Raw genomic sequence first — 25,082 nt, forward strand, 5'->3', positions numbered from 1 at the left:
CATTGTTTTGGTTTTGCGACCCGCAACTTTACTGTTTTGGCTCAGTCTCATGATTCTCATCACGCCAGCTTCATCAGGAGAAGCTGTTTTCAGCTAAAACTATCTGATAAAGCCTCTGTGCACTCCCTGCTCAGCAGCAAACAGCAGACAAACACAGTTTCATTCATTAAGTGGACACACACAAATGCAAATGTTGCCTTGTGTCTGCTGAATGTGCAGATAAGCAACTGCTTGCCAACATACTAGCCACATCAGCTTTAGAGGTGATATGACCAGGCCCCAGGAAAGCAGCCCAGCCTTGCAGCAAATTTTCCCCAGTGGTGACTCGCAGTATTGCAGCAAAAAAAAAAAAAGAAAGTCCCCTCTATTGTAAAAGGCACATCTGAAACTGTTGACAGGACACCTTGAACTGCAAACAAGGTCGATTATGAATCTTTCTATTCTGAATTTTTGAGCCATGGTGGTTTATATTTGTTAAACTTTTCTAAAGCCAAGAAAAGCAATTTAAAAATCAGTATTGTCATCAAAAAAAGTCTATGAGGTGAGCAGGAGCTTGCAGGCGGAGACAGTGGGAGAAACACTAACGCAGATATTCAGTGGGCTGCATGCCGCAGCAGTATACCCAGAAGCTGGAAAACTTTTGGTGTATGCACCAGGTGAGCAACTCCATGTGAGAGAATAGGTGTCACCTTGGCATCCAGTATCTAGTTATTATTAAACTCTATGGCTATTACATGTATTTACATTTTTTTTACAGGTTTTTGTGCTGCCCTCAAGTGGCCAAAATCAGTCAATGCACCTGTAATCAAGGCTTAGTTAAATTAGTAAATAGTATTACTAACTAATAAATAAATAAATAACACTCCAGCCCCAAATGTTTTCTTAAAGCCCCAGAACTGTGCTACACCCTTTAAAAAAATATATAACTGCTCTTCTAATTTTTTATTTTAGTATTGAAGACCACTGTTATCTCTGTAATCTTTGCAATAAAGGTAGCCCAAATTTTTATAGGATGGATTCAAATCTATCAGATTCATCAGCTAAACATTGATTCTGTGAACATTACTCCAGCACAGTTTAACAAGAAAGGTCTTAAGATTGTAAAACTGTTGCCATATTCCTGCCCTACCTATTATGTAACCTAAAAATAGCAACATCAGACAAATTTTGCTTCTTTTTTAGGTGGCAGGAGTGAAAATCAGTCATCTTCAACATTTGTTGTGTTATGGTGGTTATGGTGTAGGTAGTTGGAGAACAATTAAACAGGATGTAGGATTTACGGGATGTTTATTTCCCTCAACAACTATCATGTTTTACTAAATGATGTGCAGATTTTTAGACATTTATTGCCTCAAATGTCTTGAAAAATAGGGCATATAGCTGTCGTTAATATGGGGAAATAATCTCCCTGGGAGGGCATATCCCCCCTCTAGGTTTGGGCTGAGCCCCGAATGTTTACAACATCTGTCTCCACCCCTGGTAGCCAGCGCTCTGTTCTTTACTGTGGAATGCTGGAGTGGTAACATCAAGGCTGGTGAGGCCAGCAGACTCAACAAGCTGGTGAGGAAAGCCAGCTGTGTGGTCAGACACGAACTGGACAGTCTGGAGTCAGTGGTGGAGAAGAGGATGAGGGACAAAATCAAAACCATCCTTGACAAACCCTCTCTCACCCTCTTCAAGAGGAGCTGTGGCTGATGGGCAGCTCATCCAGCCACCGCATCATCCCACCCAGGTGCAAAACTGAGTGCCTCAGGCGCTCCTTTGTTCCTACCGTCAGACTGTAACACACACACACACACACACACACACACACACACACACACACACAGCCATTTCCCTACAGTGTCTGGTTCGCTCAGGGCAATCACCTCACTTCTCCATCTCCATTGTCTCTCTGCTGGACTCATCATATACCTCACCATACCATTAATATGTTCTACTAATATATGACGCCATATTATATTTGATAGTCTTTTCAATTTTATGTTATATTACTGTATTACTGTACTACAGGTATACCATGTATTATGGTATTCCGTGGTATGTTACTACACTTCACCTAATACTCTCTTATATCCCATACTATATCATAAAGTACCATAATCTATTATATCAATAGAGACAAACACAGAGTGTTACACTCCATGTTTACACTGTTTATTTCCCTGCTGATGATTAATAAAGGTGTATCTCATCTAATCCTATCTCTTGCTCAGGGGAGCCCTCTAGCTGCTGTTACTGTAGTATTACAGATGATACCAGATAACTGAGAACAAAGTAGGTAGAGATATACTATATAGGGATAAATTAAATATCTTGAGTGGTTTTATAGTTTTACTAGTAAGAATTACCGGATCATTAACGACAGAGAATATGAAAGTGTATGCATAAGGCCAAAGTGGGTATGAAATATACACGGGTGTCAGTAAATCATCATGAATTTTATTTTATTTCACATTTGAAACTCTTGTGTGGGGTTGACTAGGGTAGGTTCTACTCACATAGATGCTGCATACTGATGTAAAATACAGAAACCTCACTGACCTGGGCCTTCACACTTGTGTCCCTATTCACGTCACACTAAAGCTCTGTCATGGCACATGCTGTTTTTCACTGATAGTCTTGGGCACATGAGGAGTCGCTTTCTGTAATGGTTGAAACTGCAGATATTCAAAATCAATTTTATGTCTGTGGGTCAATGCAGTCATCAGGCATCAATAACAGTAGTTCATATCTATTTGGTCTGCAGTTGTTTTGACTCTCTGGATGTGCAAATCTGTAGTTGCTGTACACAAACACATGGCTACAGCCAAGATTTCATTGAGTTCAGAAGTTTAAACTCCCTCAGTGAAATTTAAAGCCCCCAAAATGTAAAGTTCTAAAATGACAAACCATTATTCTATGAACAGGCCATTTCCACGTGAACATTACTCAAGCAACCGCTTATTTATTTTTAGCCAGGGGTATTATATTCACTATGGGAATGCCAGATTGACAAAATTTACGGTGGGAATGTGCCTTTTTTACTAGCCATTCTGTCTGACACTATAGAGCCACCATAGCTTCAACATATTACCTGTCCCAACTCAGGGGCTGCAGCCTTCGAAGGCTGCATTTGAAGACCGATTGCATCACATCGGCGTGACCAAGGCTGTCCCATTTTGAAGGCTCCTTCAAATGTGGCCGAGAAATGCAGCCTTCTTTCCCAGACTTTGGAGGATGCAATGTATTAATCCTTCATAGCCAAGCGTATCCCAAGATGCATTGTGTGCCGGTGACGATTATATATTAAGTTAACTAACAGTTGTTAACTAGCTAACGGTTAATTGTTGTTAACATTACTATTAGCTAAAAGCACAGCTTAAACAGTCTTAATTTAATAAGTTTACCTGAAAACGGTTCTCCATCAGCCTGAAATATATCAAACAGCGGTGTCTGTGGCGGTGTATCATGTCCTCAAGGATTGGATTGGATATGTAGACGTGAAAGACAACTGACGGTTGCCCACCCAGAGGGGGGGCACCAAAACTCTAACACAAGAGAAACTGTCGAATGGACTGTATGTAGAGACCATGGGAGTAAGACAAAACAAAAAGGCAAGAGCTATACAAGTACAAAAACGTGAAGATAAAGTGGCAAATTTGCACAAATCGCAGATTCATTATCAATTATTTGTTAGGTAAGTTGTTTATTTGTGCACCAGAGGAAGCTTACCTATGGCGCCGAATGTGCTAGGTCTGGCACTGGCCTGACAAATGCAGTCCATCTGAAGAGTTTTCCTTTAATTCAGGCAGAACACTGGTGATCTTGACAGAAAACTAATTAAACCCGTGAGTAACTCTAAGTATGAAAGACATGCTGATGAGTATTATACTTTCATGTCAGACTTTAACTTCTAATCTGGGTCCCAGACAAATGAAATTCCTGTAATGATGAGGACTTTGAGACACTGACAGAGTAACAAAAGCGAATCCCTCTGTCTGGTGTGCTAAACAAACATGACACAGTTAAATACACGCTTCATCTTAAATGAATCCTCCGGAGCCATTCTGATTGCTCCATATGGTCCTTTGATGATATTGGTCTAATCATAGTTAATCCAGTGCTCTCATGCTGGCATTATTGTATGTAGATGAGTGGCAGTGAAGAGGACGGCTTTTTTAACTGAGAATGTAAATGTCAGCAGGCGTTCTGCTGGGATCTGCCCTGATCTCTGTAAACACATGCTCAAATTACACTGAGAGGAACTTATATAAACTCATGCTGCTTCTATCGAACTGATTATCTGTTACAGTGACTTCTCTGACTGCCACATTATCACTACAACACTACTAATCTGCTAATACATCAAGAACTATGATAAATACTCGGTATCCGTTCATTTGTGTTGATATTCAGACACATGGCTAGGTTTGGCTGTACAGTATATCTGATGAAAGACAAATAAAAACAGACAAAACCCATGCTTCACACCACTTTATTCTGCTACAGTCTCACAGCAAAACAACACTGATGAGCCTATTTGTACTAAGAACTTGCATGGAGGCTATCTTATGTGTCATCACTGCAAGGTTTACTCAGATTCAGCACCCTGAGACAGGACAAGACAGAGAAGGAAAGGTGAGAGGTACAAGACAGGAAAAGTAATGGTCATCTACATACAGTAAGCTTTCTGAAATAGGTATTTCCCTTGACACTACATTTCAGATCAGATCCACTTATGTCAGTGTCTTAAAGGGTAAGTTCAGTATTTTTCAACTTGGACCCTATTTTCCCACGATTTTATGTCACAGTGACTAATGGGAACAACACTTTTTGAAATGGTCCAGTATTGAGCAGAGGCAACATGAAACATGCTGCAATGTCACCAATCATGGCATGTGCACTGTCAATTTATGTCCACTAAAGGTTACTTCTTTTTGCCACTGACAGGCTCAGATTATTATTATAAGTGTCTGACAACATGACATAAAGGAACCCTTCAGACATTGACCTTTTTAAACCAGAAACAGTCTCAAAATCGCTCTTGCCAAACCCACCAGACTCCATTTAAATAAAGTCATTTTAGTGTATATAGAGCCAGCATATTTTCACATCTAACTTGGTGAATTATGGGCTTATGTCAATCAAACCAGAGGTGGTGATGGCTGGAACAGTAGAAAGACAAACCATGATGGCTTTTATAAAGTTTTACTTTTCTGTCACCTTTGGATAAAGTGTGTTTTGCAATGATAAAATTACTGTTTATTTAAATGGAGTTTGGGGGGTTTGGTGATCGCGATTTTTGGGCTGTTACTGATTAAACAAAAAGAATTTTACTATTATATTATTATATATTATATATATATATATATTTATTACTTATTAAAAAAGTCTATCTATGTAGGGATCCTCTGCATAATGTTGTCAGACATGTTGAATAACAATCTGAGCCTGTCAGTGGCAAAAAAAAAAAAAAAACGTTAGTCGACATAAACTGACATAGGAATATGCCCCAAATGGTTACATCGCAGCCTGTTACTTAACAGTGGACCACTTTCAAAAATTGGCATTCCCATTAGTCACTAAGACAGAAAAACATTGGAAAATATGGTCCAGGTTGAGAAATACAAAAATCATTCCTTCATGAATCCTTAAGGGTGTCTGTATGCCTATAAACCATGTCTGCAACCATTGACGTATACGTGACAGACATTCCTGCAGATTCTTTTGTCCTTTTTGTAAAAGGGAAAAACTCCAGACCATGATGCTCGAAATTTTGAGAGGCATGCAACTGATCGAAATCAACAGGTAAACATTAGTACACTGAGCACTCTATCACAGAAAATGAAATCTTGATTCCAACTGAAAAATTAGGGAGCAAAACCAAACTTAACCATAAATGTGCCAAGTGTTACCTTTCCAAACTCTCTGCTCTTGGTTCTCATCTTGTTGACCTGGGACTCAGCAATGTCTGCCCGCTCCTGTGCCTCTTCCAGTTCATGCTGCACTTTCCTCAGCTTAGCAAGATGAGTAGTGGCCTGTTCTTCCTGTTGCAAAAAAACACACGGTAAGCTATAATCATAATAAAAAACAATGTTTGTTTTTCTGTCAGTCAGTAAAGATCTTACAGCTTCTTCATTCTGCCGCTTGTATGCCTTGACTTTGAGTTGCAGCTTGTCTACCAGGTCCTGCAGTCTCAAAATTGTCTTCTTGTCCTCTTCAGTCTGGTAAGTGAGCTCCTTCACTCGTCTCTCGTATTTACGGATTCCCTTGACGGTATCAGCAGCTCTTTTCTGTTCCATCTCCACTTCACCCTCCAGTTCACGTACCTAGAAGAGAACGTCCAAATCCCATAAACCCAAGTTTTGCTCCCAGTAATGTTACATTGCTCTCCTATGTATAAGTGTGATACCCGAGTTTCTAGTTTCTGGAGCTGTTTCTTGCCCCCCTTCAGAGCCAGGTTCTCAGCCTCATCCAGACGGTGCTGCAGATCCTTCACAGACACCTCCAGGTTCTTCTTCATCCTCTCCAGGTGGCTGCTGGTATCCTGCTCTTTCTTCAGCTCCTCTGCCATCATGGCTGCCTACAACACCAAAGCAAGTTCAACTGGTGTGTGATTTATAATTCATCATTACATATAGGCTACCAAAATATAGCCACAAGCAGCGATTCCAGGGTTCCTCCTGCATTAAAAATAACTAAAAGATTTTATGACAATCTAACAATGCTCATTTACAACAAAATCTGTGCCAGACCACGAATGCTGTCAAGCCCTAGTGGTCAACTTGAAACCATTCTGTGGACATATTTCAACAGTTAAATAAAAAACATATATATGTATATATCCACAGTTTGGTGATTTGGGGATTTTGGGTGTCATTATTTGATGGCCAAATTTGGTGCCAGGCCAATACATTTGTTTGGAACTGGTGGCATACCCTATTGAGTGATTTCAAAATAATTTTACAAACATAGTTCAACATTGTTATGAAACATATCCTGCGAGTTTTGTAATAATTGGACAACAAAAATCTGATCTGGGTTATGCCACACCCATTTTTTTCATTTGTAGCATTTACTAGTTGTCAATTTCAAGGAAACTTTCGAGGGGTGTTTCAGGGACTTGTGTGGACATATCCTGCTAGTTTCATGATGATTGGCCAAACAGTTGTGGAGTTAGGTCTATTTATGTGCTGAGCTTTGTCCCTTTAAAGTTCATTGGTCAATATCTTCAAAATGCAGTGAGATATCAACAAGATCTACGGAACCATTAAAAAGCACAGTCCCATAGTCCACAGTAAAAAGCGCTGCCAGTCCTCATAACTTGGTACAGGTGATGGAAGGAAACATCAGATTGATAGCAAATAAGTAGATACACCGCACACAAGTGGGCTGAATTGTTTCTTATTTTAATTTAGTCTCCATTTTGCGATACCAGAATTCAAAGTGAAGACTAAATTAATAGAAGATACAAAAGTACAAAAGGTACAAAACAAACCTATGGTTTAGGTTTGTAAGAGTATAAATAGACAGATGCCTGTACCAAGTTTAGTGTAAATTTGACTTACAGTTATAACTTTTTAAAGTTCAAAATTTTGACATTTAATTTCAGAGCCTCCACCCGACCAATTAGCCTCATATTTCTTGGGTAGTATTTGCAAACAACTTTCAATCATTGGCAAAAATTTGATGTATGATGTGCCATCTCACAAGAATTTGCGAAAACATTATGAAGAAGAAGAAGGCGACTGCCTACATTAACTCTGCACGAAAACAATGTTTTTTCAGCCCTTCAGCCTTGATCCCCAAAGAATTATTCGTTACTGAGCTGGACCTGATAATAGTATCCACAGAGGCAGCCAAGCTGCTTAATAACCATCACTAATTCTTACAGTTACAATCACACTACATGAAGCTGTAAGTTCTAGATACAATAAGAGGTGAAGGGCATAATATTTACATCAGTGATTGCCTTCTTGGCTTTCTCCTCTGCATTGCGAGCCTCTTGGACTGCATCCTCCACCTCGCTCTGCAGCTGGCTGACATCTGCATCCAGCTTCTTCTTGGAGTTAAGGAGACTGGTGTTCTGTGGACAAAGGACAAAAACTGTAAAGGTGACTTACAGTATGTTATACTTCACAGAGTTATGCAACATTAGCATTCATTTGGAGTTTGGTGTGTCTGTCAATTCACTATTTAACACTCTAGTTTTTATTTCTTTTTCTGCTCTGTTTTGGTCTCCACCAACTGCTATCCCATTAGATTCTTCTTATTGATACATCATAACAATACTGCTCACCTGAGAGTGCAGCAGCCCTACTCTCTCACAGGCATCAGCCAGCTCCTGTTCAGCTAATTTGCGGCTCCTCTCTGACTGTTCCAGAGCAGCTCTGAGCTCCTCCACCTCAGCCTGCAACAGGCTGCTCCTGCGCTCCACAATGGCCACCTGCTCCTTCAGGTCCTCCTGGCTCCGCAGCGCCTCGTCCAGGTGAAGGGTTTGTTCCTGCACAGAGATAATGATGATGGTGAAAAGTTGTTTTTCTCAAACTGGCTTTCATAAGCTAATAACAATGTGTTGAAGCTGTCAATGAACATTATTTCACTTTGAGGTGGGCTTGCATGTTCCTCAGCTGCTTCTGGGCTTCAGCTGCCTGTCGATTAGCGTGGCTCAGCTGGATCTCCATCTCATTGAGGTCAGTCTCCATCTTCTTCCTGATTCTCATGGCATCATTCTTGCTGCGTGTCTCAGCATCTAAGGCAGACTGCATCGTTTCCACAATGCGCTGGTGGTTGCGTTTCATCTGCTCGATCTCCTCATCCCTCTCAGCCAGCCTGCGATCAACCTCTCCTTTGACCTGAGTGAGCTCCAGCTGGATACGCAGAATTTTGGATTCTTCATGTTCCAGTGACGCCTTGAGTGCAGATTAAAGTAAGAATAATTTAATTGTGTAAGAGACTTATATATAGGTGTGTATACATTTCTTTGTATGACATGAATATACCTCAGCTTCTTCCAAAGCAGTCTGGATCTCTGTCTTCTCAGTCTCAGTTTGTTTCTTGCTCTTCTCCAGCTCATGGATGGCTTTGCCATTCTCTCCAAGTTGCTCAGTCAAATCAGAAATTTCCTCTAAAAGTGGAACAAATCTCTTCAATTAACGGCCAAACAGAAACAAACAAACAAAAAAGAATTCTTCTATTAATGTCCACTATTAAGAGAGGAACGACTATCTAGTCTTTTCTTCTTGCCTAATGAGAAAATGGTGTAGATTCACATATGAACATAATCTTTATATGACATTGTCTTCGGCATCTGTAGTGCTTATCCTTAGTGACTGATTGTCAGACATGTTCTAGATGAAACTTTCTTTAAAGAAAGCAGTATTTTTTACAGTAATATACGTACGTTGCAGATTTTTATTCTCTCGTTGGAGGGCCTCGAGATGCTCCAAAGCTTCCTCATAAGAGTTCTTCATTTTGAAGAGCTCAGTGCTGAGGGAGCGAGACTCTTTCTGTGATGCATCCAGCTCAGCCTGACTCTCCTCATACTTCTGCTTCCACTCAGACAGAATCTAACAAAGACACAAAATGCTGGTTCTGAGAGGATTTTTAAGAGTTTAACTTTTTGTGCTAAGTGATGACACATATCACAGTTATGATACAGTATACTCCAAATAAACTTCTGTGTCTGCATGAAATGATCAACCTACACACATTTCTTACAACCTATGCCGCAACAGGTGTACATTTCAGGAATACTTCATCCCTGAAATGACCATTCAATTATCAATTATCAATTACCCACCCCAGGTTACTTTGAATTTGTCAAGAAACCTTTGTTCTTGCACGCCTCTGCAGTGAACGAAGACTCCTTAAAACTGAGAAAATTCTCGAAATGAAGTCATAGGTATCCACATTTGACAAAAGCAAAACTAACTGACATAATTTTGTTATTGTTAAACGTAGAAGCTTATGACTTTAGTTCATCAACAATTTTTTCTGTTTTGGGATTTTTCATTCACCAGAAGAAAATTCAATGTAACACGAGGTGAGTATTTGAAACACAAATGGTCATTTGGGGGGTTAAGTATTCCTTTAAAGCTGCAAATGTAAAGGCTTTTATTATCTGGGTATGGGTAAAGTCACTGGTATGTTAGCCTATATCAATCAGCAATAGCATCAAGCAAAACAGACTGTTAGCATCTGTGGCTTATTGTGAATGCTTAGCACAATTAAGTGGCAGGATGTCTCTGTTACCTTATCAAACGTTCTCTGCTTCTTATCCAGGCCAGCTGCTTGAGCATTTGCCCTTTCCACATCAGCCATGAGGTCCTCCACCTCTCCTTGCAGCCTCTGCTTTGTCTTCTCCAAAGACGAGCACTTGGCATTCACAGCTTCAATGGCCTCTTCAGCCTCCTGCAAACGTTGGGCAAGCTTTTTCCTGAGCATAACAAAAAGAATGATTAATGATTGCCATTTTCTTACATTGCAAATATCCTATTTCTGTCTGTTTATATATGTATTTATCATATTTATGTTGGAGAACAACTCTAACTTGGCCTCCTCCAGTTCATCGTTGCGCTGGATGGCATCAGTCTCATATTTGGTTCTCCATTGGGCCACCTCACTGTTGGCCTTGGACATTGCTCTCTGGAGCTCAGCCTTGGCCTCCTGCTCCTCCTCAAACTGCTCCCTCAGCAGATCACAGTCATGGCGGGCAGATTGGAGAGCGTGGGCGAGGGCACTCTTAGCCTAACAGAGAGGCAGATTTGCCTTTTAGCTGAAGGAACATTTGTTAAAATCTGAATCTATCTGGAAGCTCTTCTCCCAAGCTGAAGTACTGGTCTAGTGGTGAATTAACATGTCTAAGTATTTCTTGAAATCTCCTTGGTGGCCACCGTAGAAGGGCCTAGGGCCCACCCAGTGAAAAAGGCCATATTAAGTCAGTCAGGAAAATCTCTTGGGGACTGATCATTGTTCCAATGGCCCATAATTCTGAAGCCCTAATATTCAAAAAAATGTCCTATTGGACCCAAAAGCATAGTACAGCAGCCTGTTATCTCCAAAACAGTCTCCCATTGTCCCTTCTTTGATGGCACATTCCCAAACAGAAGCACAGGGCTATTTATTATACAAAAAGACATCATCGGGCCTCCTACTATTGCTGCTGCATTCAAATGGAACTTGTGAGCTTGTAGTTACGACATAGCCCTATATCATAGGGCTAGGCAACGGCAACATGGATGCTTACTGTCTGCGTCTAGAAACTACCATGGCTAACAATTTAGCAAGCCAGGGAGAGAGTCACGTAATGCAGGTAATGCAAAGACATACTGTCAAAGGAAAAAGATGAGGCCACTGGGAACATCAATATTTTCCTCAGACAGAATATAAAATTACAAAAAAGCCAACTCTATAGTACTACAATTACAATATCTTAACTTAAACATTCGCTGAAATATTAGAGTCCACAGCCATTGTTTGAGGAGAACAAACTGCTACTCAAGATCTTTTCTCCCGTCTGGCATCTGCTATAAGACTTTTAAACCTAAACACAAGCCTGTGGGATTGAAATTTATGAACTGAGGAACTGATTAACTTTTAACATTGATTGTGCCTATTTATTTATTTATTGACTGACTGATTTTATCTGAGTTATCAGAGTTACTATTCTTCTTATTGTAGGATGCACACCTTGTAGTGTCTGTGGTAGTCACAAGGGGGCACCGTCATTGCTGAATGTATGCACTCACATGTATGTATATATGTATGTATGACAGTGTGTATGGTCTTGGCGGACTACTGAACTGAATTGCCCTTTGGAATTAATAAAGTTGTCTAATCTAATCTAGTAATCTTCTTGTGATTAAGGCATGGCCTGCCCTACCTCTGACTGGCTTGTATTCTTCGCCTTTGTTGGTTGGGTTGGTTAGGTTTAGACGTGAGGAGTGAGACTGGTTAAGGTTATGGGTACGAATATCAGGGGAATATAGCAGGGGTGTCATATTTTTGGAGAAACTGCCATTAAGAGCAGTGGGCATTTGTTTTCCTGATAACAAGCTGTTGTACAAATAAGCTTTTAGTCAAATGAGGCATCAAAATTATGGGCCGTCAGAACAATGACATGGCACCAATCTGCCTAGCTCTAGCTACCTAGGTCAGCTAATCAGTTAGCCTAATGACCCTTTAGGATAAATGATGTCACAGGCTTTGATTGGTCGTACAAAGTGCAGCAATGAAACAAACCTTTGATTCTTCCTCAACGTGCCTCTTCAGTTCTTCAACTTGCTGAGTGAAGGCAAGCTTACCCCTCGACATCTGAGAGAGTATCGCTTCTTTTTCCTCGAGAAGACGAGAAAACTCACCTGTTCAAGGGGTTTGAGAAAAAAAGGTAAGAAAATAGAGAAAAGAACTGAACCTCAGGAGTCTGTCTTGACTGAGTTGCATACCATTTTCGTTCTGAAGTCTTGCCCTTTGAGCATTTACTTCAGTGATCAGACGAGTGTTCTCATCGTATTTCGTCTTGTATTCACTCAGTTGGTCTTCCAGCATGTGACACATTTTCTCATAATTTACCTGTAATATTCATTGCATTAATTAACAAAAACTTTATTAACCATTTTATATTGACTGCATATCCTTTTCATATTGGTGGAGCTAACCTTTGCCTTGACCATGACCTCTATGTTGCTGGACAAGTCATCAATCTCCATTTTGTACTCATTCTTCTCCTTCTCCAGTTTCTGTTTGACTCTCTGTAGGTTGTCAATCTGCTCTCCCAGCTCAGCCACACTGTCAGCGTGTTTCTTTCTTAAAACCGCAGCAGTGGCCTCATGGTGGAGGGTCGACTCTTCCAGGTCTCGCCTCAATTTCTGAAACTCGATCTCTCGCTTTTTGTTCATCTCTATCTGAGCGGCGGTGGCTCCTCCAGCCTCCTCCAGCCTCTCACTGATCTCCTCCAGCTCCCTGGAGAGATCAGACCTTTGCTTTTCCACCTTGGCCCTGGCAACACGCTCCACTTCAATCTCCTCTTCCAGCTCTTCAATGCGGGCCTGAGTAAAGCAACAAAAAACCCAGGATCATTCATTGGCTTTCAGCAAGGTTTCATGTTAACCCTTAAGTTTTCCAAGTACCTGAAACTCCTTCATCCTCTTCTGAGATTGCACAGCTACATTCTGCTCATCCTCAATTTTGGACAAGAGCTGGCTGAATTCAAAGTCTTTTCTGTCATGCAAAATGACCATATGATTAGAGCATGTGTAAAGAACTTATCACTATGCTTGAACGCTGCTGCAACAGTACATACTTTTTAAGGCGGTCCTCCAGCTGTTGCTTGTCATTTTCCAAATCCATTATGGATTCTTGAGTTAGTTTCAGATCACCTTCAAGCTTCCTTTTGGCCCTCTCGATTTCCATTCTGATCTTCTTCTCTTGTTCTAGAGAGCCCTCAAGCTATCACATGGACAGTAATATTAGCAAGTCATGCATGCTATGATTTCAAGGTGGTAATATTTACAGGCATCAACTTACATCATCAACTTGTTGCTCCAGCTTGACCTTAGCTTTGGTCAGACAGTTGACTTTATCTTCCTCTGCTTGCAGGTCATCCAGTGTCTGCTGGTGGGCCTCTTGCAGGGCCAACTTCTCCTTGGATAGTCTGGCGATGGTATCATCAAGAGATGACATTTCTTCAGTCAGATTCTTCACCTGAATGTGTAAAAAAAAGTATGTGCTCGTAAATGTTCGAGTCACTGAGTTTAGTGTTCCCTGACCCAATCACCAGAAAAAATTGGCATTGTACGTTTCTGCAAACCAAAAACACATTTTATTTGTTCGTTATTATGCAGAGGATATGTTCAAACTTTGCGTTTCAGCAGCATTGTAATTAATGTGTGGTTAGGTTTAGGCACAAAAACAACATGGTTATGGTAAATCATGTTTTGGTTAAAAATACCAGGTTTTGGTGGCACTATCCTGGCAGGAAACACAATGATTTCACTATAAAAAACCCAACCATTTTTTGTGACTCTTTCCTGGGAGAAAATGCAGCAAAGGCACAGTAACAAAGCAACTGCTTTTCATGACACTATCCGGGTTGGAAAAACAGTGATGGGTTGCCAAAAAAGATCCATGTTCAGAGGCTTAAATGCTTTTGGAAAAACAGCAATCAGGGCACTAAAACATTTTTGTTGTTTGGTCTTGGACAGTGATCTGCAGCTTGGCAGGCATCTCACCTAGGTGCCACACCATCCACCAACCCCTAAACCTCCCAATGACAAAGCCAGCTCATATGTTACTTTAGAAACGATGATATTCAACTCAATTTTATTTATAAAGCTGAATATCACAAATTACAATTTGTTTCAGAGGGCTTTACAGCCTATGACATCTCTCCGTCCTTGGACCCTCACAGCAGATAAGGAAAAACTCCCCTCCAAAAACAACCCGTGGAAAAAATGGGGAAAAATATGTTAAAAACCTCAGGATATGATACTAATGAAACGTACAAATGTAAGGTATTTGTGGTTTGCAGACACATAGCATGCCAATGTTTTCTTCTGGTGAATCGGGTGTGTTCAGATGACCCCTAAGCAGACATGTACCTTGTTTTCAGTGGCATGTTTTTCCTTCTCCACTTTAGCCAGGGTAAGCTCCAAGTCATCAATGTCTTTCTTCAGCTCAGAGCACTCGTCCTCCAGCTTTCTCCTCTTGGCGGTCAGTTCGGCATTCACCTCCTCCTCGTCCTCCAGTCTCTCACTGAGTTCTTTGGCTTTGGCCTCCAGCAAAATCTTGTTCTTGATCAGCCCCTCACATCTTTCCTCTGCATCTGCCAGACTCTCACTTTCCTTTTGAATAAGTAACACTAGTTACATTCATGTAGCATGCAGTTTCACTTTATTATGGTTTACTTAAACAGCTATATCTGCTGCAAAATATGTCTTTTCTCGACTTACAGCGTGAATCTGCAGACACAAGTCATTCTTCTCCTGAAGCAGGGAAACCATTTTGGCTTCCAGTTCCTTCCTTTTAGTCTCAGCTTTGGCTAAATCCTCCTTACACTTGGCAAACTCTACTTTCATGATGGCCATCTCTTTCTCAGTCTCAGCACTCCTCAAGAGTGGCTTGATCTTGAAGTAGAGCTTCATCCATGGCCAGTGTTTTACATTCATGAAAGAGCGAATGTTGTACTGGACAATGTAAATAGATTCTCTGAAAAGATGGAGCTTGTTTTAATGTACATTCTCATTTGAATATGTAAGCAACTAAGTAGCAAGCATGCAACTTATTTAGACCTATAGGCTTTGATGTACATGAGGCTGAAGGTCTGTGACCACAATCTACAGCCAGTCTAATTACCTTCTCTCCGTCATTTTCTGATACTCCTTCCTTCTGAGAAAGCCTCGACACAAGGCTTGAGTAATGGTGATGAGAGAGGCCAGTTTTTCATCCCTCATCTCTTCCAGTAGACCCAAGAGCCCTGCTTTAAAAAATACCTACAGGAAATATGATTTTTGACACATGTTGAGATGCACTTTAGTACCACATTAATATACCACAGAGTTTTAACGTCAATGCTCGAAACGATTGAAATATTATGATATGTTGTCTGCAAAGAGTTTATACGTGTTCTGAATGGCGACACTTGAAGGGGCTGCAAAGATTCTGCCATCAAAGCCTTTTCCTGAAACCTTTTCAAGTACTCACAGTAAATTGTTTGTTCCTTTGATCCATAGAAGCATCTCCAAAATTTGCTCCCCTACTGGTGGACAACAGAATAGCTTGTATATGACCCTTAATGGCAGCAGTTTTAAACACATGGTTAATGTTGTGAAACAGTCACAGTGGCACCAAAAGTGCGTGGTTGGGTTTAGAAAAAAGATCATGATTTGGCTTAAGATAAGTCTAATTGTGTTTTAGTTGACAAAATGTGACACATCCCACTCGACATGCATCACATTGATATACTACAACGTACCACGTTACGTTGTTAAAATAACTCAAATTTGCCATTTTGTTTTACAAACAGTGGTCTCCTGGATGAAAGCCCTGTTCTTGTTTGACCCATCCACCTGCCTTTACCTAAAGCAGACTTTGTTGCTCTTTACACTACGTCTCCTGACTTTCTCCTTTGCTCCTGTAATAATTACTACAGCCACTATCGGGTTGCCACTAACAATAAACATGGGTTGTAATTTCTGCTTGTAGAAATGATCTATGTGGTCTTTTTTGGAGAACAGTCTCCAAACCCCAAAGAACTCTGTAGCTTTTGTGAGTTTTTCCTAATCTAAACAAAATGAATCATAAAAGTGGGAAAGTGGTGCACATTTTAAAATTTTCGGAAGTTTGCCTGATTGCTAGAGGGTCTCTAGAGGGTGTAGTGGCAGCTGATAAGGTGGGTGTACTACAAAGTAGCTGGGTACGTTACTGAGGAAAAGTGGATATACTTTTCGAAATATTGTGATGGCTTTTTGGCTGATGGGTTGGTATACTGCAAACGTCTAGAATAAGAAGTGGGTATACCCTGTATACCCCCCACTACACCAATGGACACAGCTTGTCTGATTTCACTAGGGGAGTTTCAGGTGTTAGATGATCCCACAAGAGCCACAGTTCTACCATGGTGAGGCCCCCAAATTCAAATAAATTACCTTGGTATGCCCAAACTTATACTGCGTATGATCCACATCGATAGACCCCAAGAGCTTCTCAGCAGCTTTCTTGTTGTCAATGAATTGTCCCTCAGGTATCACACTAGCATTCAGTACTTTGTACCTACAAGAAAAATTAGAGAAAAGTTATTTGTTTTTTTTTAATTTCTCACAAACCAACTCTACTACTTCTTACCTTTGCTTGAAATCCCCATACAGGATCCTGCTAGGGTAGCCCTTCCGGCAGATCCTGATTCCTTCCAGCACACCGTTACATCGCAGCTGATGGATAACCAGATGGTGTTCCATAATCCCTAAAAGTCAGCCAGAGCCACATTATAATTAGGCTGCATGAGATACCATTGAAATGGTCTGATAAAGTGGAACATGAAGTAAAATACCTGGAGTTTTAGTTTCATTTGGAATTAGACACCTAACAAAGTGAGGATGGGTGCTCCTGAGATTTGTCATTAGCTTCCCCAGGTTCTCCTGTTTAAGATTATCAGCATCAATACTTCATTATAACAATTGTTGCAATATTTTATTGTCTGTATCAAAATTATTTTCCCAAAACTATGAACATCTAATATTATTTTACTATGCAGTTACCCTGAAGAGGGCTGACACAGTCTGGAAGGATGAGCCCTTCTTCTTTGCAGTCTTCTTTGTAGTAGCACCAGCTCCACCACTTCCTCCACCACTACTGTCTAAAAGAAGAAATGTTTTTTTTTCTATGTTATAAGGCTGCAAATGTTAAATGAAAAAAAGATTAAGTTCAGAATCACAACAGTTCTTACCATCAGATGAAGAGTAGGTAGAGTAGAGGAAAGCCAGTAGTTTGAGGCTGGCTTTCTGGTAGAGCTGAACTACAGTGTCATTCAGTGGGTCCTTGTTCTTGTCCAACCAGCCTGTGATGCTGTAGTCCACAGTGCCAGCGTAGTGCACCAGGGAGAAGTGAGCCTCAGCCTTGCCTTTGACAGGCTTGGGCTTCTGAAAGTTGTTTGATTTCCCAAGATGTTGGTCATAGAGCTTGTTTTTGAAGGTGGTGTCTGATGCCTTGGGGAACATACACTCCTCTTCAAGGATGGAAAAGATGCCCATTGGCTGTTTGTGGACATTATAAAATTACTCTACACAAAATGATATTGGGAAATCTTTCCTATACTTTTGTGTTATATGACACATGAATAAACAAACCTTTTCAATAAGCTCTATACAAGCAGCTAAGTCCATTCCAAAGTCAATGAACTCCCACTCAATGCCTTCCTTCTTGTACTCCTCTTGCTCCAGCACAAACATGTGATGGTTGAAAAACTGTTGCAGTTTCTCATTGGTGAAATTGATGCACAGCTGTTCCAGACTGTTATACTGCAAAACAAACCATTTACTGCAGAGCATGACCATAATATACATTAGAATTTACAGTAGCGTCACTGCTTTAGCAAACTTACATCAAATATTTCAAACCCAGCGATGTCCAAGACTCCGATAAAGAACTGCCTGGGTTGCTTGGTGTCCAGCATCTGATTAATGCGGAGGACCATCCACACAAACATCTTTTCGTAAACTGATTTGGCCAGAGCACCGATTGAATTGTAGACCTGCACAATAACATGTGGCAGTTAGATACCAACACATCAAAGTAATTAAAAGATAGGCCTTTAAAGGATAAATATTGGAGGAATTTATTGTTACACTATGAATCCTTATTGGAAACTTTGCAGCAGAGGAACTCCACTACAAATAACATATTATTACCTCATAAAGTTACTGAACATTAAAACAGTATTTACACAGAGCTTGGTGAGCTTGGGACTATATAAAAAAGTAGCAACCAGCTCCTAGACTGTGAGCAGCACGCATCCAAGACGAGGCTACAAAAATTGTAGATATGGTGCAAAAAATACCCAAATATAGCGAGGCAACATATCCTCACATAACAGTCTGTATGATATCCTACATGATTAAGTTTAGGAAAACAAATATGGTGACTAAGTGCCCTGATATGACTCAAAGTTCACTTTGAACACCAGTCTATGGGGGGAAAGTCTTGTCAGCGCACTGATCGTGAGATTGCAGCTTTTTGAAATACGTGGGTCATACACAAATTACTGGCTCATGATTACATGAGACGTACGAATTTTGGTGCATTACTTTTCGTAGGAAAACGTACAAACAGTGCGTGAGAAGAGCCTTACTGGTGATGCCTTTAAGGTGGAAATGCAGTTTTAGGGCATGGCCAGACAAATTAACATTGGCGAATATTCACCTCCCGTTCACTTCCATTCAGTGTGAGTGAAGGGACGAATACAACATTCACTACCAGTGGCAGAGCAAATATACATCTTTGGTAAACTCTGACTGGCAAAATCACAGCTTCAACCAAAAGGAAAGAAGTATGTATGGAAGACGCCACTTGACAGACAAAACACTGAATGCTTACTAGTCAATATTGTATGATATTGGCCATAAAAAATGCAGCACATGAGAGATGCCAGGAGACAGGCATGGAACGTAAGAAAATGAAAAATATACCAGTAACATCATATTTTGCATTATATATTAACATTCATTTATTAGCTATCAAGCTAGTTTTCTTTTTGCATCACATCCGGCACTTCCTACATTCAGCACAAATATTACTTCAGCAGGCAATGGTCACTCGCCTGCATTTGCTCATATGTGACTGTGTTCTTAAGGTGAAGAGAATTTTCAGCTGTAAAACAAAAACAATAAGCTGAAAGAGGCTAAAATTCTCTATAGAGTTGCAGAGTAGGGTGGTAATTGTCTGTGGGTGTGCCACTATTAGTGAGAGCTTCCACTTCACACATAGACAGCTGATCAATTTTTAAAAGATGATAAGAAAAGGAAAACAAGCATTTTCCATTTTACTTTACAAAGGGACACTTTACTTCCTGTCCAGAACTGAAAATAGGAACAATTACAGCAGCCTATAAGAGTTTTATTTTACATAAGGGTATGCAAGTGTTGACAGATTTCTTTCAAACTAAAGGATAAAATTGTAACCTGCATTATTTCCTTGCTTAACAGTACTGAAATACACTTTTGCATGTGTGCATTTACACTTTTAAAGAATAATATGAGTCCTAATGGGTTGCACAAGTGTTTATCACATCAGCTACTATACTACAACACACATGTACCTGCTGAACAGTTTGTCCTTTGGTCACATACTCATTCCCAACCTTCACTCTTGGATAACACAGTGCTTTCAGCAGGTCTGCGGAGTTCAGACCCATCAGATAAGCTGCTTTGTCAGCCACTGATAGAGGAAAAAGATCAAGTGAGAAAACTATAGATAGAGTGTGATAGAAGAGGATAAAGCTAGCATAAGATAAAAATAGATGATTACATAAACATAAGACGATCATTGAGAAAAACAAAAAAAGAAACAAGAAATCCAGAGATTTAGGCAGAATCCTGTAAATAACAGTTACCCTCTGTCCCATCTGGCTCTGCCTGCTCCTCCCTCTGCTTCTGCTTGAATTTCATATTCCCATAATGCATCACAGCACCTGTTAGCTTGTAGATGCCAATCCTCTCCTCTCCAGTGAAGCCTAGGATCTCAATAGCGCTCTGAAAGTACATCATAACAGGGCGGATGTCAGTGGCACGTTTGCAAGGGTGGAAAAGAAAAGACTGCAAATATGACTTACATCCGTGGCCATCAGCTCATCACTGTCATCAATACTGGCCACACTGATCTCCCCTTGGCTAACAAATGGGTAGTCGAAGGGGTTGGTGGAGATGAGGAGAGTCTCTGGGTGGAAAAATAATGTGCAAGTCAAATCCAAGCCTTACGATAAACATTTGTTCAAACTGTAACACTTCCTTCTGATATGTTACCTATCAGCTCCGGCTTCTTGTTGGACATGATCTGGTAGAAAATATGGTAACTCCTCTCTGCAGACAGCTGAAACGTTACTCTGGATTTTTCCAGCAAATCTACCAAAGGAAACAAAACTGACTTAATGGGACAGTTCACCCAAGAATCAAAAGTTCATATTTTTCTTCATACCTGTAGTGCTGTTTATCAGTCTAGATAGTTTTAGTGTGAGCTGCTGAGTGTCGGAGACATCAGCCATACAGATGTCTGCCTTCTCTCTAATATAATGGAACAAGACGACACTCAGCTTGTGGTACCTAAAGCGCCAAAAAAAAAAAAAAATACATTTGAATAGCTCAACAGCAGTGTCTCTTTCCAGAAATCTTGACCCGGTTACTCAAGATAATCTACAGACCTTGTTGTGTGCAGTTTCATGAAGGAACTATTTTCTTTCTACTGACCTATCGTGCATCTACTCATGTAGATGTAAACATTAATGATGTCCTCCTCGGTCTAGCTTTGATGTTAGCTAGCTTAGTGGTGCTAGGTGAGCTAGAATAAGACGTGCACCTCCTTCTGTGCGGTGATCCTTTCGGCAGATGTAGTTCTGTAGACAGAAAATAGTTCTTACATGAAACTGTTCACATGAAGGTCTGTGGATTATCTTGAGTAACCAGGTCATGATTTCTGGAAAGAGACATCACTGTTGAGTTTTTCAAATGCTATTCTTTTTTTTTTTTTTTGGTTTGGAGCTTTGAGCACCAGAAGCTGAGTGACATCTAATTACATTATATTAGAGAGAAGGCAGACATCTCTATGGCCGATATCTCCGACACTCAGCAACTCACACCAAAACAATCTGGACTGTTAAACAGCACTACAGGTAAGAGGAAAAAGGTATATTTTGATTTTTGATTTTGGGGTGAACTGTTCCTTTAAACAAAAGACTAACAAAATATCACATGAATTCATCATATTCTGACTCACAAGTTTCAATATCAGCGGAGGCCAGTTTTCCCGTGGTCCCAAAGTGGATTCTTATGAACTTGCCCTTAAAAAGGAAAAAAAACTGATGACTAATCTAGGAAACGTAATGTAATAAACGAGACAAATCAGAAATAAGTATTAACAAAGTTTCTTTTTACTCACAAAACGTGAAGAATTATCATTTCTGACAGTTTTGGCATTCCCAAAAGCCTCCAGCAGTGGGTTAGCAGAGATGATCTGATCCTCCAGATTCCCCTACGGTAACAGGAAGAACAAAATACGATATTACAGATGCAGACAAGAAGCAATAGCAGCAATTAGCAATTGTACCTAATTTTACAACTTGTAAATTTATTTCAAAGACTAAAAAATCATAATAATATTACATGTAATTTTCCAGAGGCATCTTTCTTCCTGTCCCCACACCCTGCGATTGTCGCAAAGTACTGGATGACCCGTTTGGTGTTGACAGTCTTTCCTGCACCAGATTCTCCACTACACAAGAGAAACACCAGAACTGTTTTATTTCCTCTTTGACCAAAAGCTTTAAAGATAAACTTCAACATTTGCATCCACATGCAGCTTACGTGATAAGGATGGACTGGTTTTCTCTATCTACAACAAATGACACCAGAGTCATATTAGAAAGGTACCATGCAATGAATCAGAGCCTTGACCTTATAGAAAACTGAATACAACAATATATGTTTTTCCAGTTTCAGATTACCAGTTAGCATGAACTGATAGGCATTGTCGGAGATGGAGAAGATGTGTGGTGGAGCCTCCTGGCGCTTTTTGCCCCTGTAGGCCACCACCACCTCTTGGTTGTACACTGGGAGCCACTTGTAAGGGTTTACAGTGACGCAGAACAGCCCAGAGTAGGTCTAAAACATATACAATAAAACACATGTTTGAGTTAGCATGGATTTGGTGAAACAATATTTAGAGGCCTCACTGGGAATTTAATAATTCTAGATTACTGCAAGCATCTTTTTCTGGTGTATGTTCAACAAAAAAAACAACAAACCTTAAAATATCGGGGCAACATACGCCGATACCATATCTGTGAGAAGCTAATACTGGCTGATAAAATCGGCTGACCGACGTATCGGTTGGGCTCTAATTCAGACTTATGTAGATTTCTGAAATTGGGATATGTTGTTTACATTCTCAAACACAAATACAGTATATCTCAAAAACCCATCCTAAAGGGGATGTCCATGTAAATGCATTGACTATGTACATGACACTGACTGATCAGTTTATTTATATCTATTTTTGAATACCTGTGGCCATCAGCGAGCCGCAAGGACGTCACAAGCCTCTCCAAATAAAGTATGGGCATTTTTATACACGAGTAACAGCAGCTGCAAATACATTTATAAATACTTCATTATTTTATTATGTAAATCAAGAGTACAAACTAGTCGTTTGAAAGAACAGATTACTTTTCTTTCTGGGCGTAGCACTTGCAGATATTAAAGAACGCTAACATATTTTAAAATACTAGGATTCAACTTAAAAAAAATTGGTGTCACTGAAGGTAATACGGCCCTTTCCAAACAGATTGATCTGTCTGTGTGGGTTACCGAAAAAAAGTTGTTTCAACAGCATCTCAGTAACTTTAATTTGAGGTTACAACCTCCTTGTTATTCAGATATATCAACTTAAATATTATAAGCTACTACTGTAATTATATGTAAAATAAATTTCCAAAATGTCTCAAAAAATACCAATTTCCAACAAAATTTAGCTTGTTTTTTAATCATGATATCATCCAACCTACAAAACATCAAATCCATGCCTCCTAGGATGTACAACTCCTCCAAAATAATGCAGAAGAGCAGTAGCTGCATGAGTGGGGAAACTTGGACAAATTAATTTCCTCCACCGTAAAAAAAAAAAACAAAAACAAAAAAAAAAACTCATTGAGAGAGCTTTGTGTGCAGATTGGAGCTCAACATCATCTTATTTAGATTTAGTGTGGTTATAAAATAACATCACACTGCGATGTCAACACCCCAAAAGAATGCAGGAGTTTTTGAAAAAGTAGTAAAGTATTTTTTTTTTTCAAGACTATTTGTAGCTGCCAGATAATTAACTGATGACTTAACATACTGTATGTATAATTACATGTTGGGAAGGCACTGAAAATCTTATCTCTAGTCTTGACTTTTGCCACTCAAAGGGCATGAAATGCAGTTATTGCTTGCTTCCTTTGTCAGGCCAAACAAGACATTTTTAGCCTCGTGCATTACAAACTCTAAAATTGGTCTACATGGTGTCAGCTTCTCTGGCATTGTGTGTTAATAAGCATCATCAGCTACAGCAAATGTTACATTACTCACATAGATCATCCATGCTGTGTAACGCTCTTTGAGGTTATACAGCACGGCAGCCTCGTTGAGGTGGGTCATCATGGCCATGTCCTCGATCTTGTCGAACTTGGGTGGGTTCATTGGGAAGAATTCGTCATCCTTCACTGTTACAACCTGTAAAGGGAGAGATGTGTCCTTCATCAGCAGCACGAAATGTAGAGCGTATGGGTGATCTGCCTCGTCCACAGCTAGCGTACCTGTCCTGCATCAGTTTTAATGGTGGCTTTGCCTCCTTCTTTGCTTTGCAGAGTGCCTTTAACAAACAGCTCCTTTGGATCCACCACATACACTGCAGTTTTAGCATCAAAGGGCCTGTTTTGACATTCAATTCTCTCTCGTTCGGGTCTCCTCAGGTATGGGGCAGCCTCCCCGAACACACTCATTTCAGCATCTGAACTCATCTCTGCAAAACACCCCAGAGGGGACTGAAAGATTCAAGGTTAAAGGTCAGAACTATGATTCTAATAACTGTAGAATAATTAGTCATCATAATCAATATGAATCTCTTACCTCTGTGGGCTACAACAGGTCTGCTTATGGATCCTCCACCTGGAGACACCTGAATCAGAAACAAGACAAATCCCACTTGTAAAGTCAGTAACTATTACACTCACACAACAATCAAACAGGAGCATGTCCTCACCAGCACAAGTTCCAGCTGAAAAATGTGAACTGCTTTGACACTTACTGCTTTTATAAGGTCTCCCCGGGTGCATAAGGAGACACAGCAAACACCTATATTTAGGTCAAAGCTTCTAATGAATGTGGGTGGAGAGAAGTGATTAGTTTGGCATGTGATATCACGGAGATGTCACTGAGCTTTTGTTATAAATCCGTGGCGGGGAGCAACTGCAGCTCAAGAAAAGAATGAATGCCAAAGGAGGGTGACCTCTGCCAGAGATCCAGCACTCACATCAATGCTGAAATGCTCCAAGCACGCAGAGACCGACACTGTGTTTGTTTAGTGCTGTGTTTGGGAGATTAGAAGCAAACAGTGTTATTAAGGATGCATTTCTACGATTAGCAGCTATTATAGGATTTTATCAGGCAGCACAGTGTCCTAAAAACAAATAGAAAAAAGTAGATATTTATATATATAAAATTTAAAAACAATAAAAACACATTCCTCATCAAAGAACCAAAACTATACATTCAAACAACTGCACTTGCCCATTTCCATGTCCATAAAGTGTCCATGATTATGTGCTTAAAGCAGGACCATAATCATGCCGTAATCGTATG

The 25,082-nt window shown here is 40.2% G+C and overlaps 1 protein-coding gene across 1 annotated transcript; it reads right to left on the minus strand.

Moving 5' to 3' along the window:
- Positions 1–4,461: 4,461 nt before the first annotated feature.
- On the minus strand, positions 4,462–24,403 carry LOC117247505 (myosin-1-like). Its single transcript, XM_033612091.1, has 39 exons — positions 24,351–24,403; positions 24,038–24,265; positions 23,811–23,954; positions 22,190–22,346; positions 22,050–22,077; positions 21,849–21,957; positions 21,625–21,717; positions 21,463–21,526; positions 20,496–20,594; positions 20,306–20,409; positions 20,087–20,225; positions 19,793–19,911; positions 18,080–18,229; positions 17,826–17,996; positions 17,426–17,732; positions 17,238–17,335; positions 17,030–17,117; positions 16,825–16,942; positions 16,629–16,752; positions 15,337–15,473; positions 14,934–15,189; positions 14,583–14,825; positions 13,510–13,686; positions 13,286–13,431; positions 13,113–13,203; positions 12,642–13,031; positions 12,429–12,555; positions 12,226–12,344; positions 10,535–10,731; positions 10,237–10,420; positions 9,386–9,551; positions 8,985–9,109; positions 8,586–8,894; positions 8,282–8,485; positions 7,943–8,068; positions 6,395–6,565; positions 6,111–6,311; positions 5,898–6,029; positions 4,462–4,591 (listed from the first exon to the last, which is right to left on the minus strand). The coding sequence occupies exons 2-39, from the start codon at positions 24,239–24,241 to the stop codon at positions 4,574–4,576; spliced, it is 5,835 nt and encodes a 1,944-aa protein (XP_033467982.1). The 5' UTR covers positions 24,242–24,265; positions 24,351–24,403; the 3' UTR covers positions 4,462–4,573.
- Positions 24,404–25,082: the final 679 nt, after the last annotated feature.

Source organism: Epinephelus lanceolatus, chromosome 21 (assembly GCF_041903045.1).
Source record: "Epinephelus lanceolatus isolate andai-2023 chromosome 21, ASM4190304v1, whole genome shotgun sequence".
In the NCBI taxonomy this organism is placed as follows: domain Eukaryota; kingdom Metazoa; phylum Chordata; class Actinopteri; order Perciformes; family Serranidae; genus Epinephelus; species Epinephelus lanceolatus.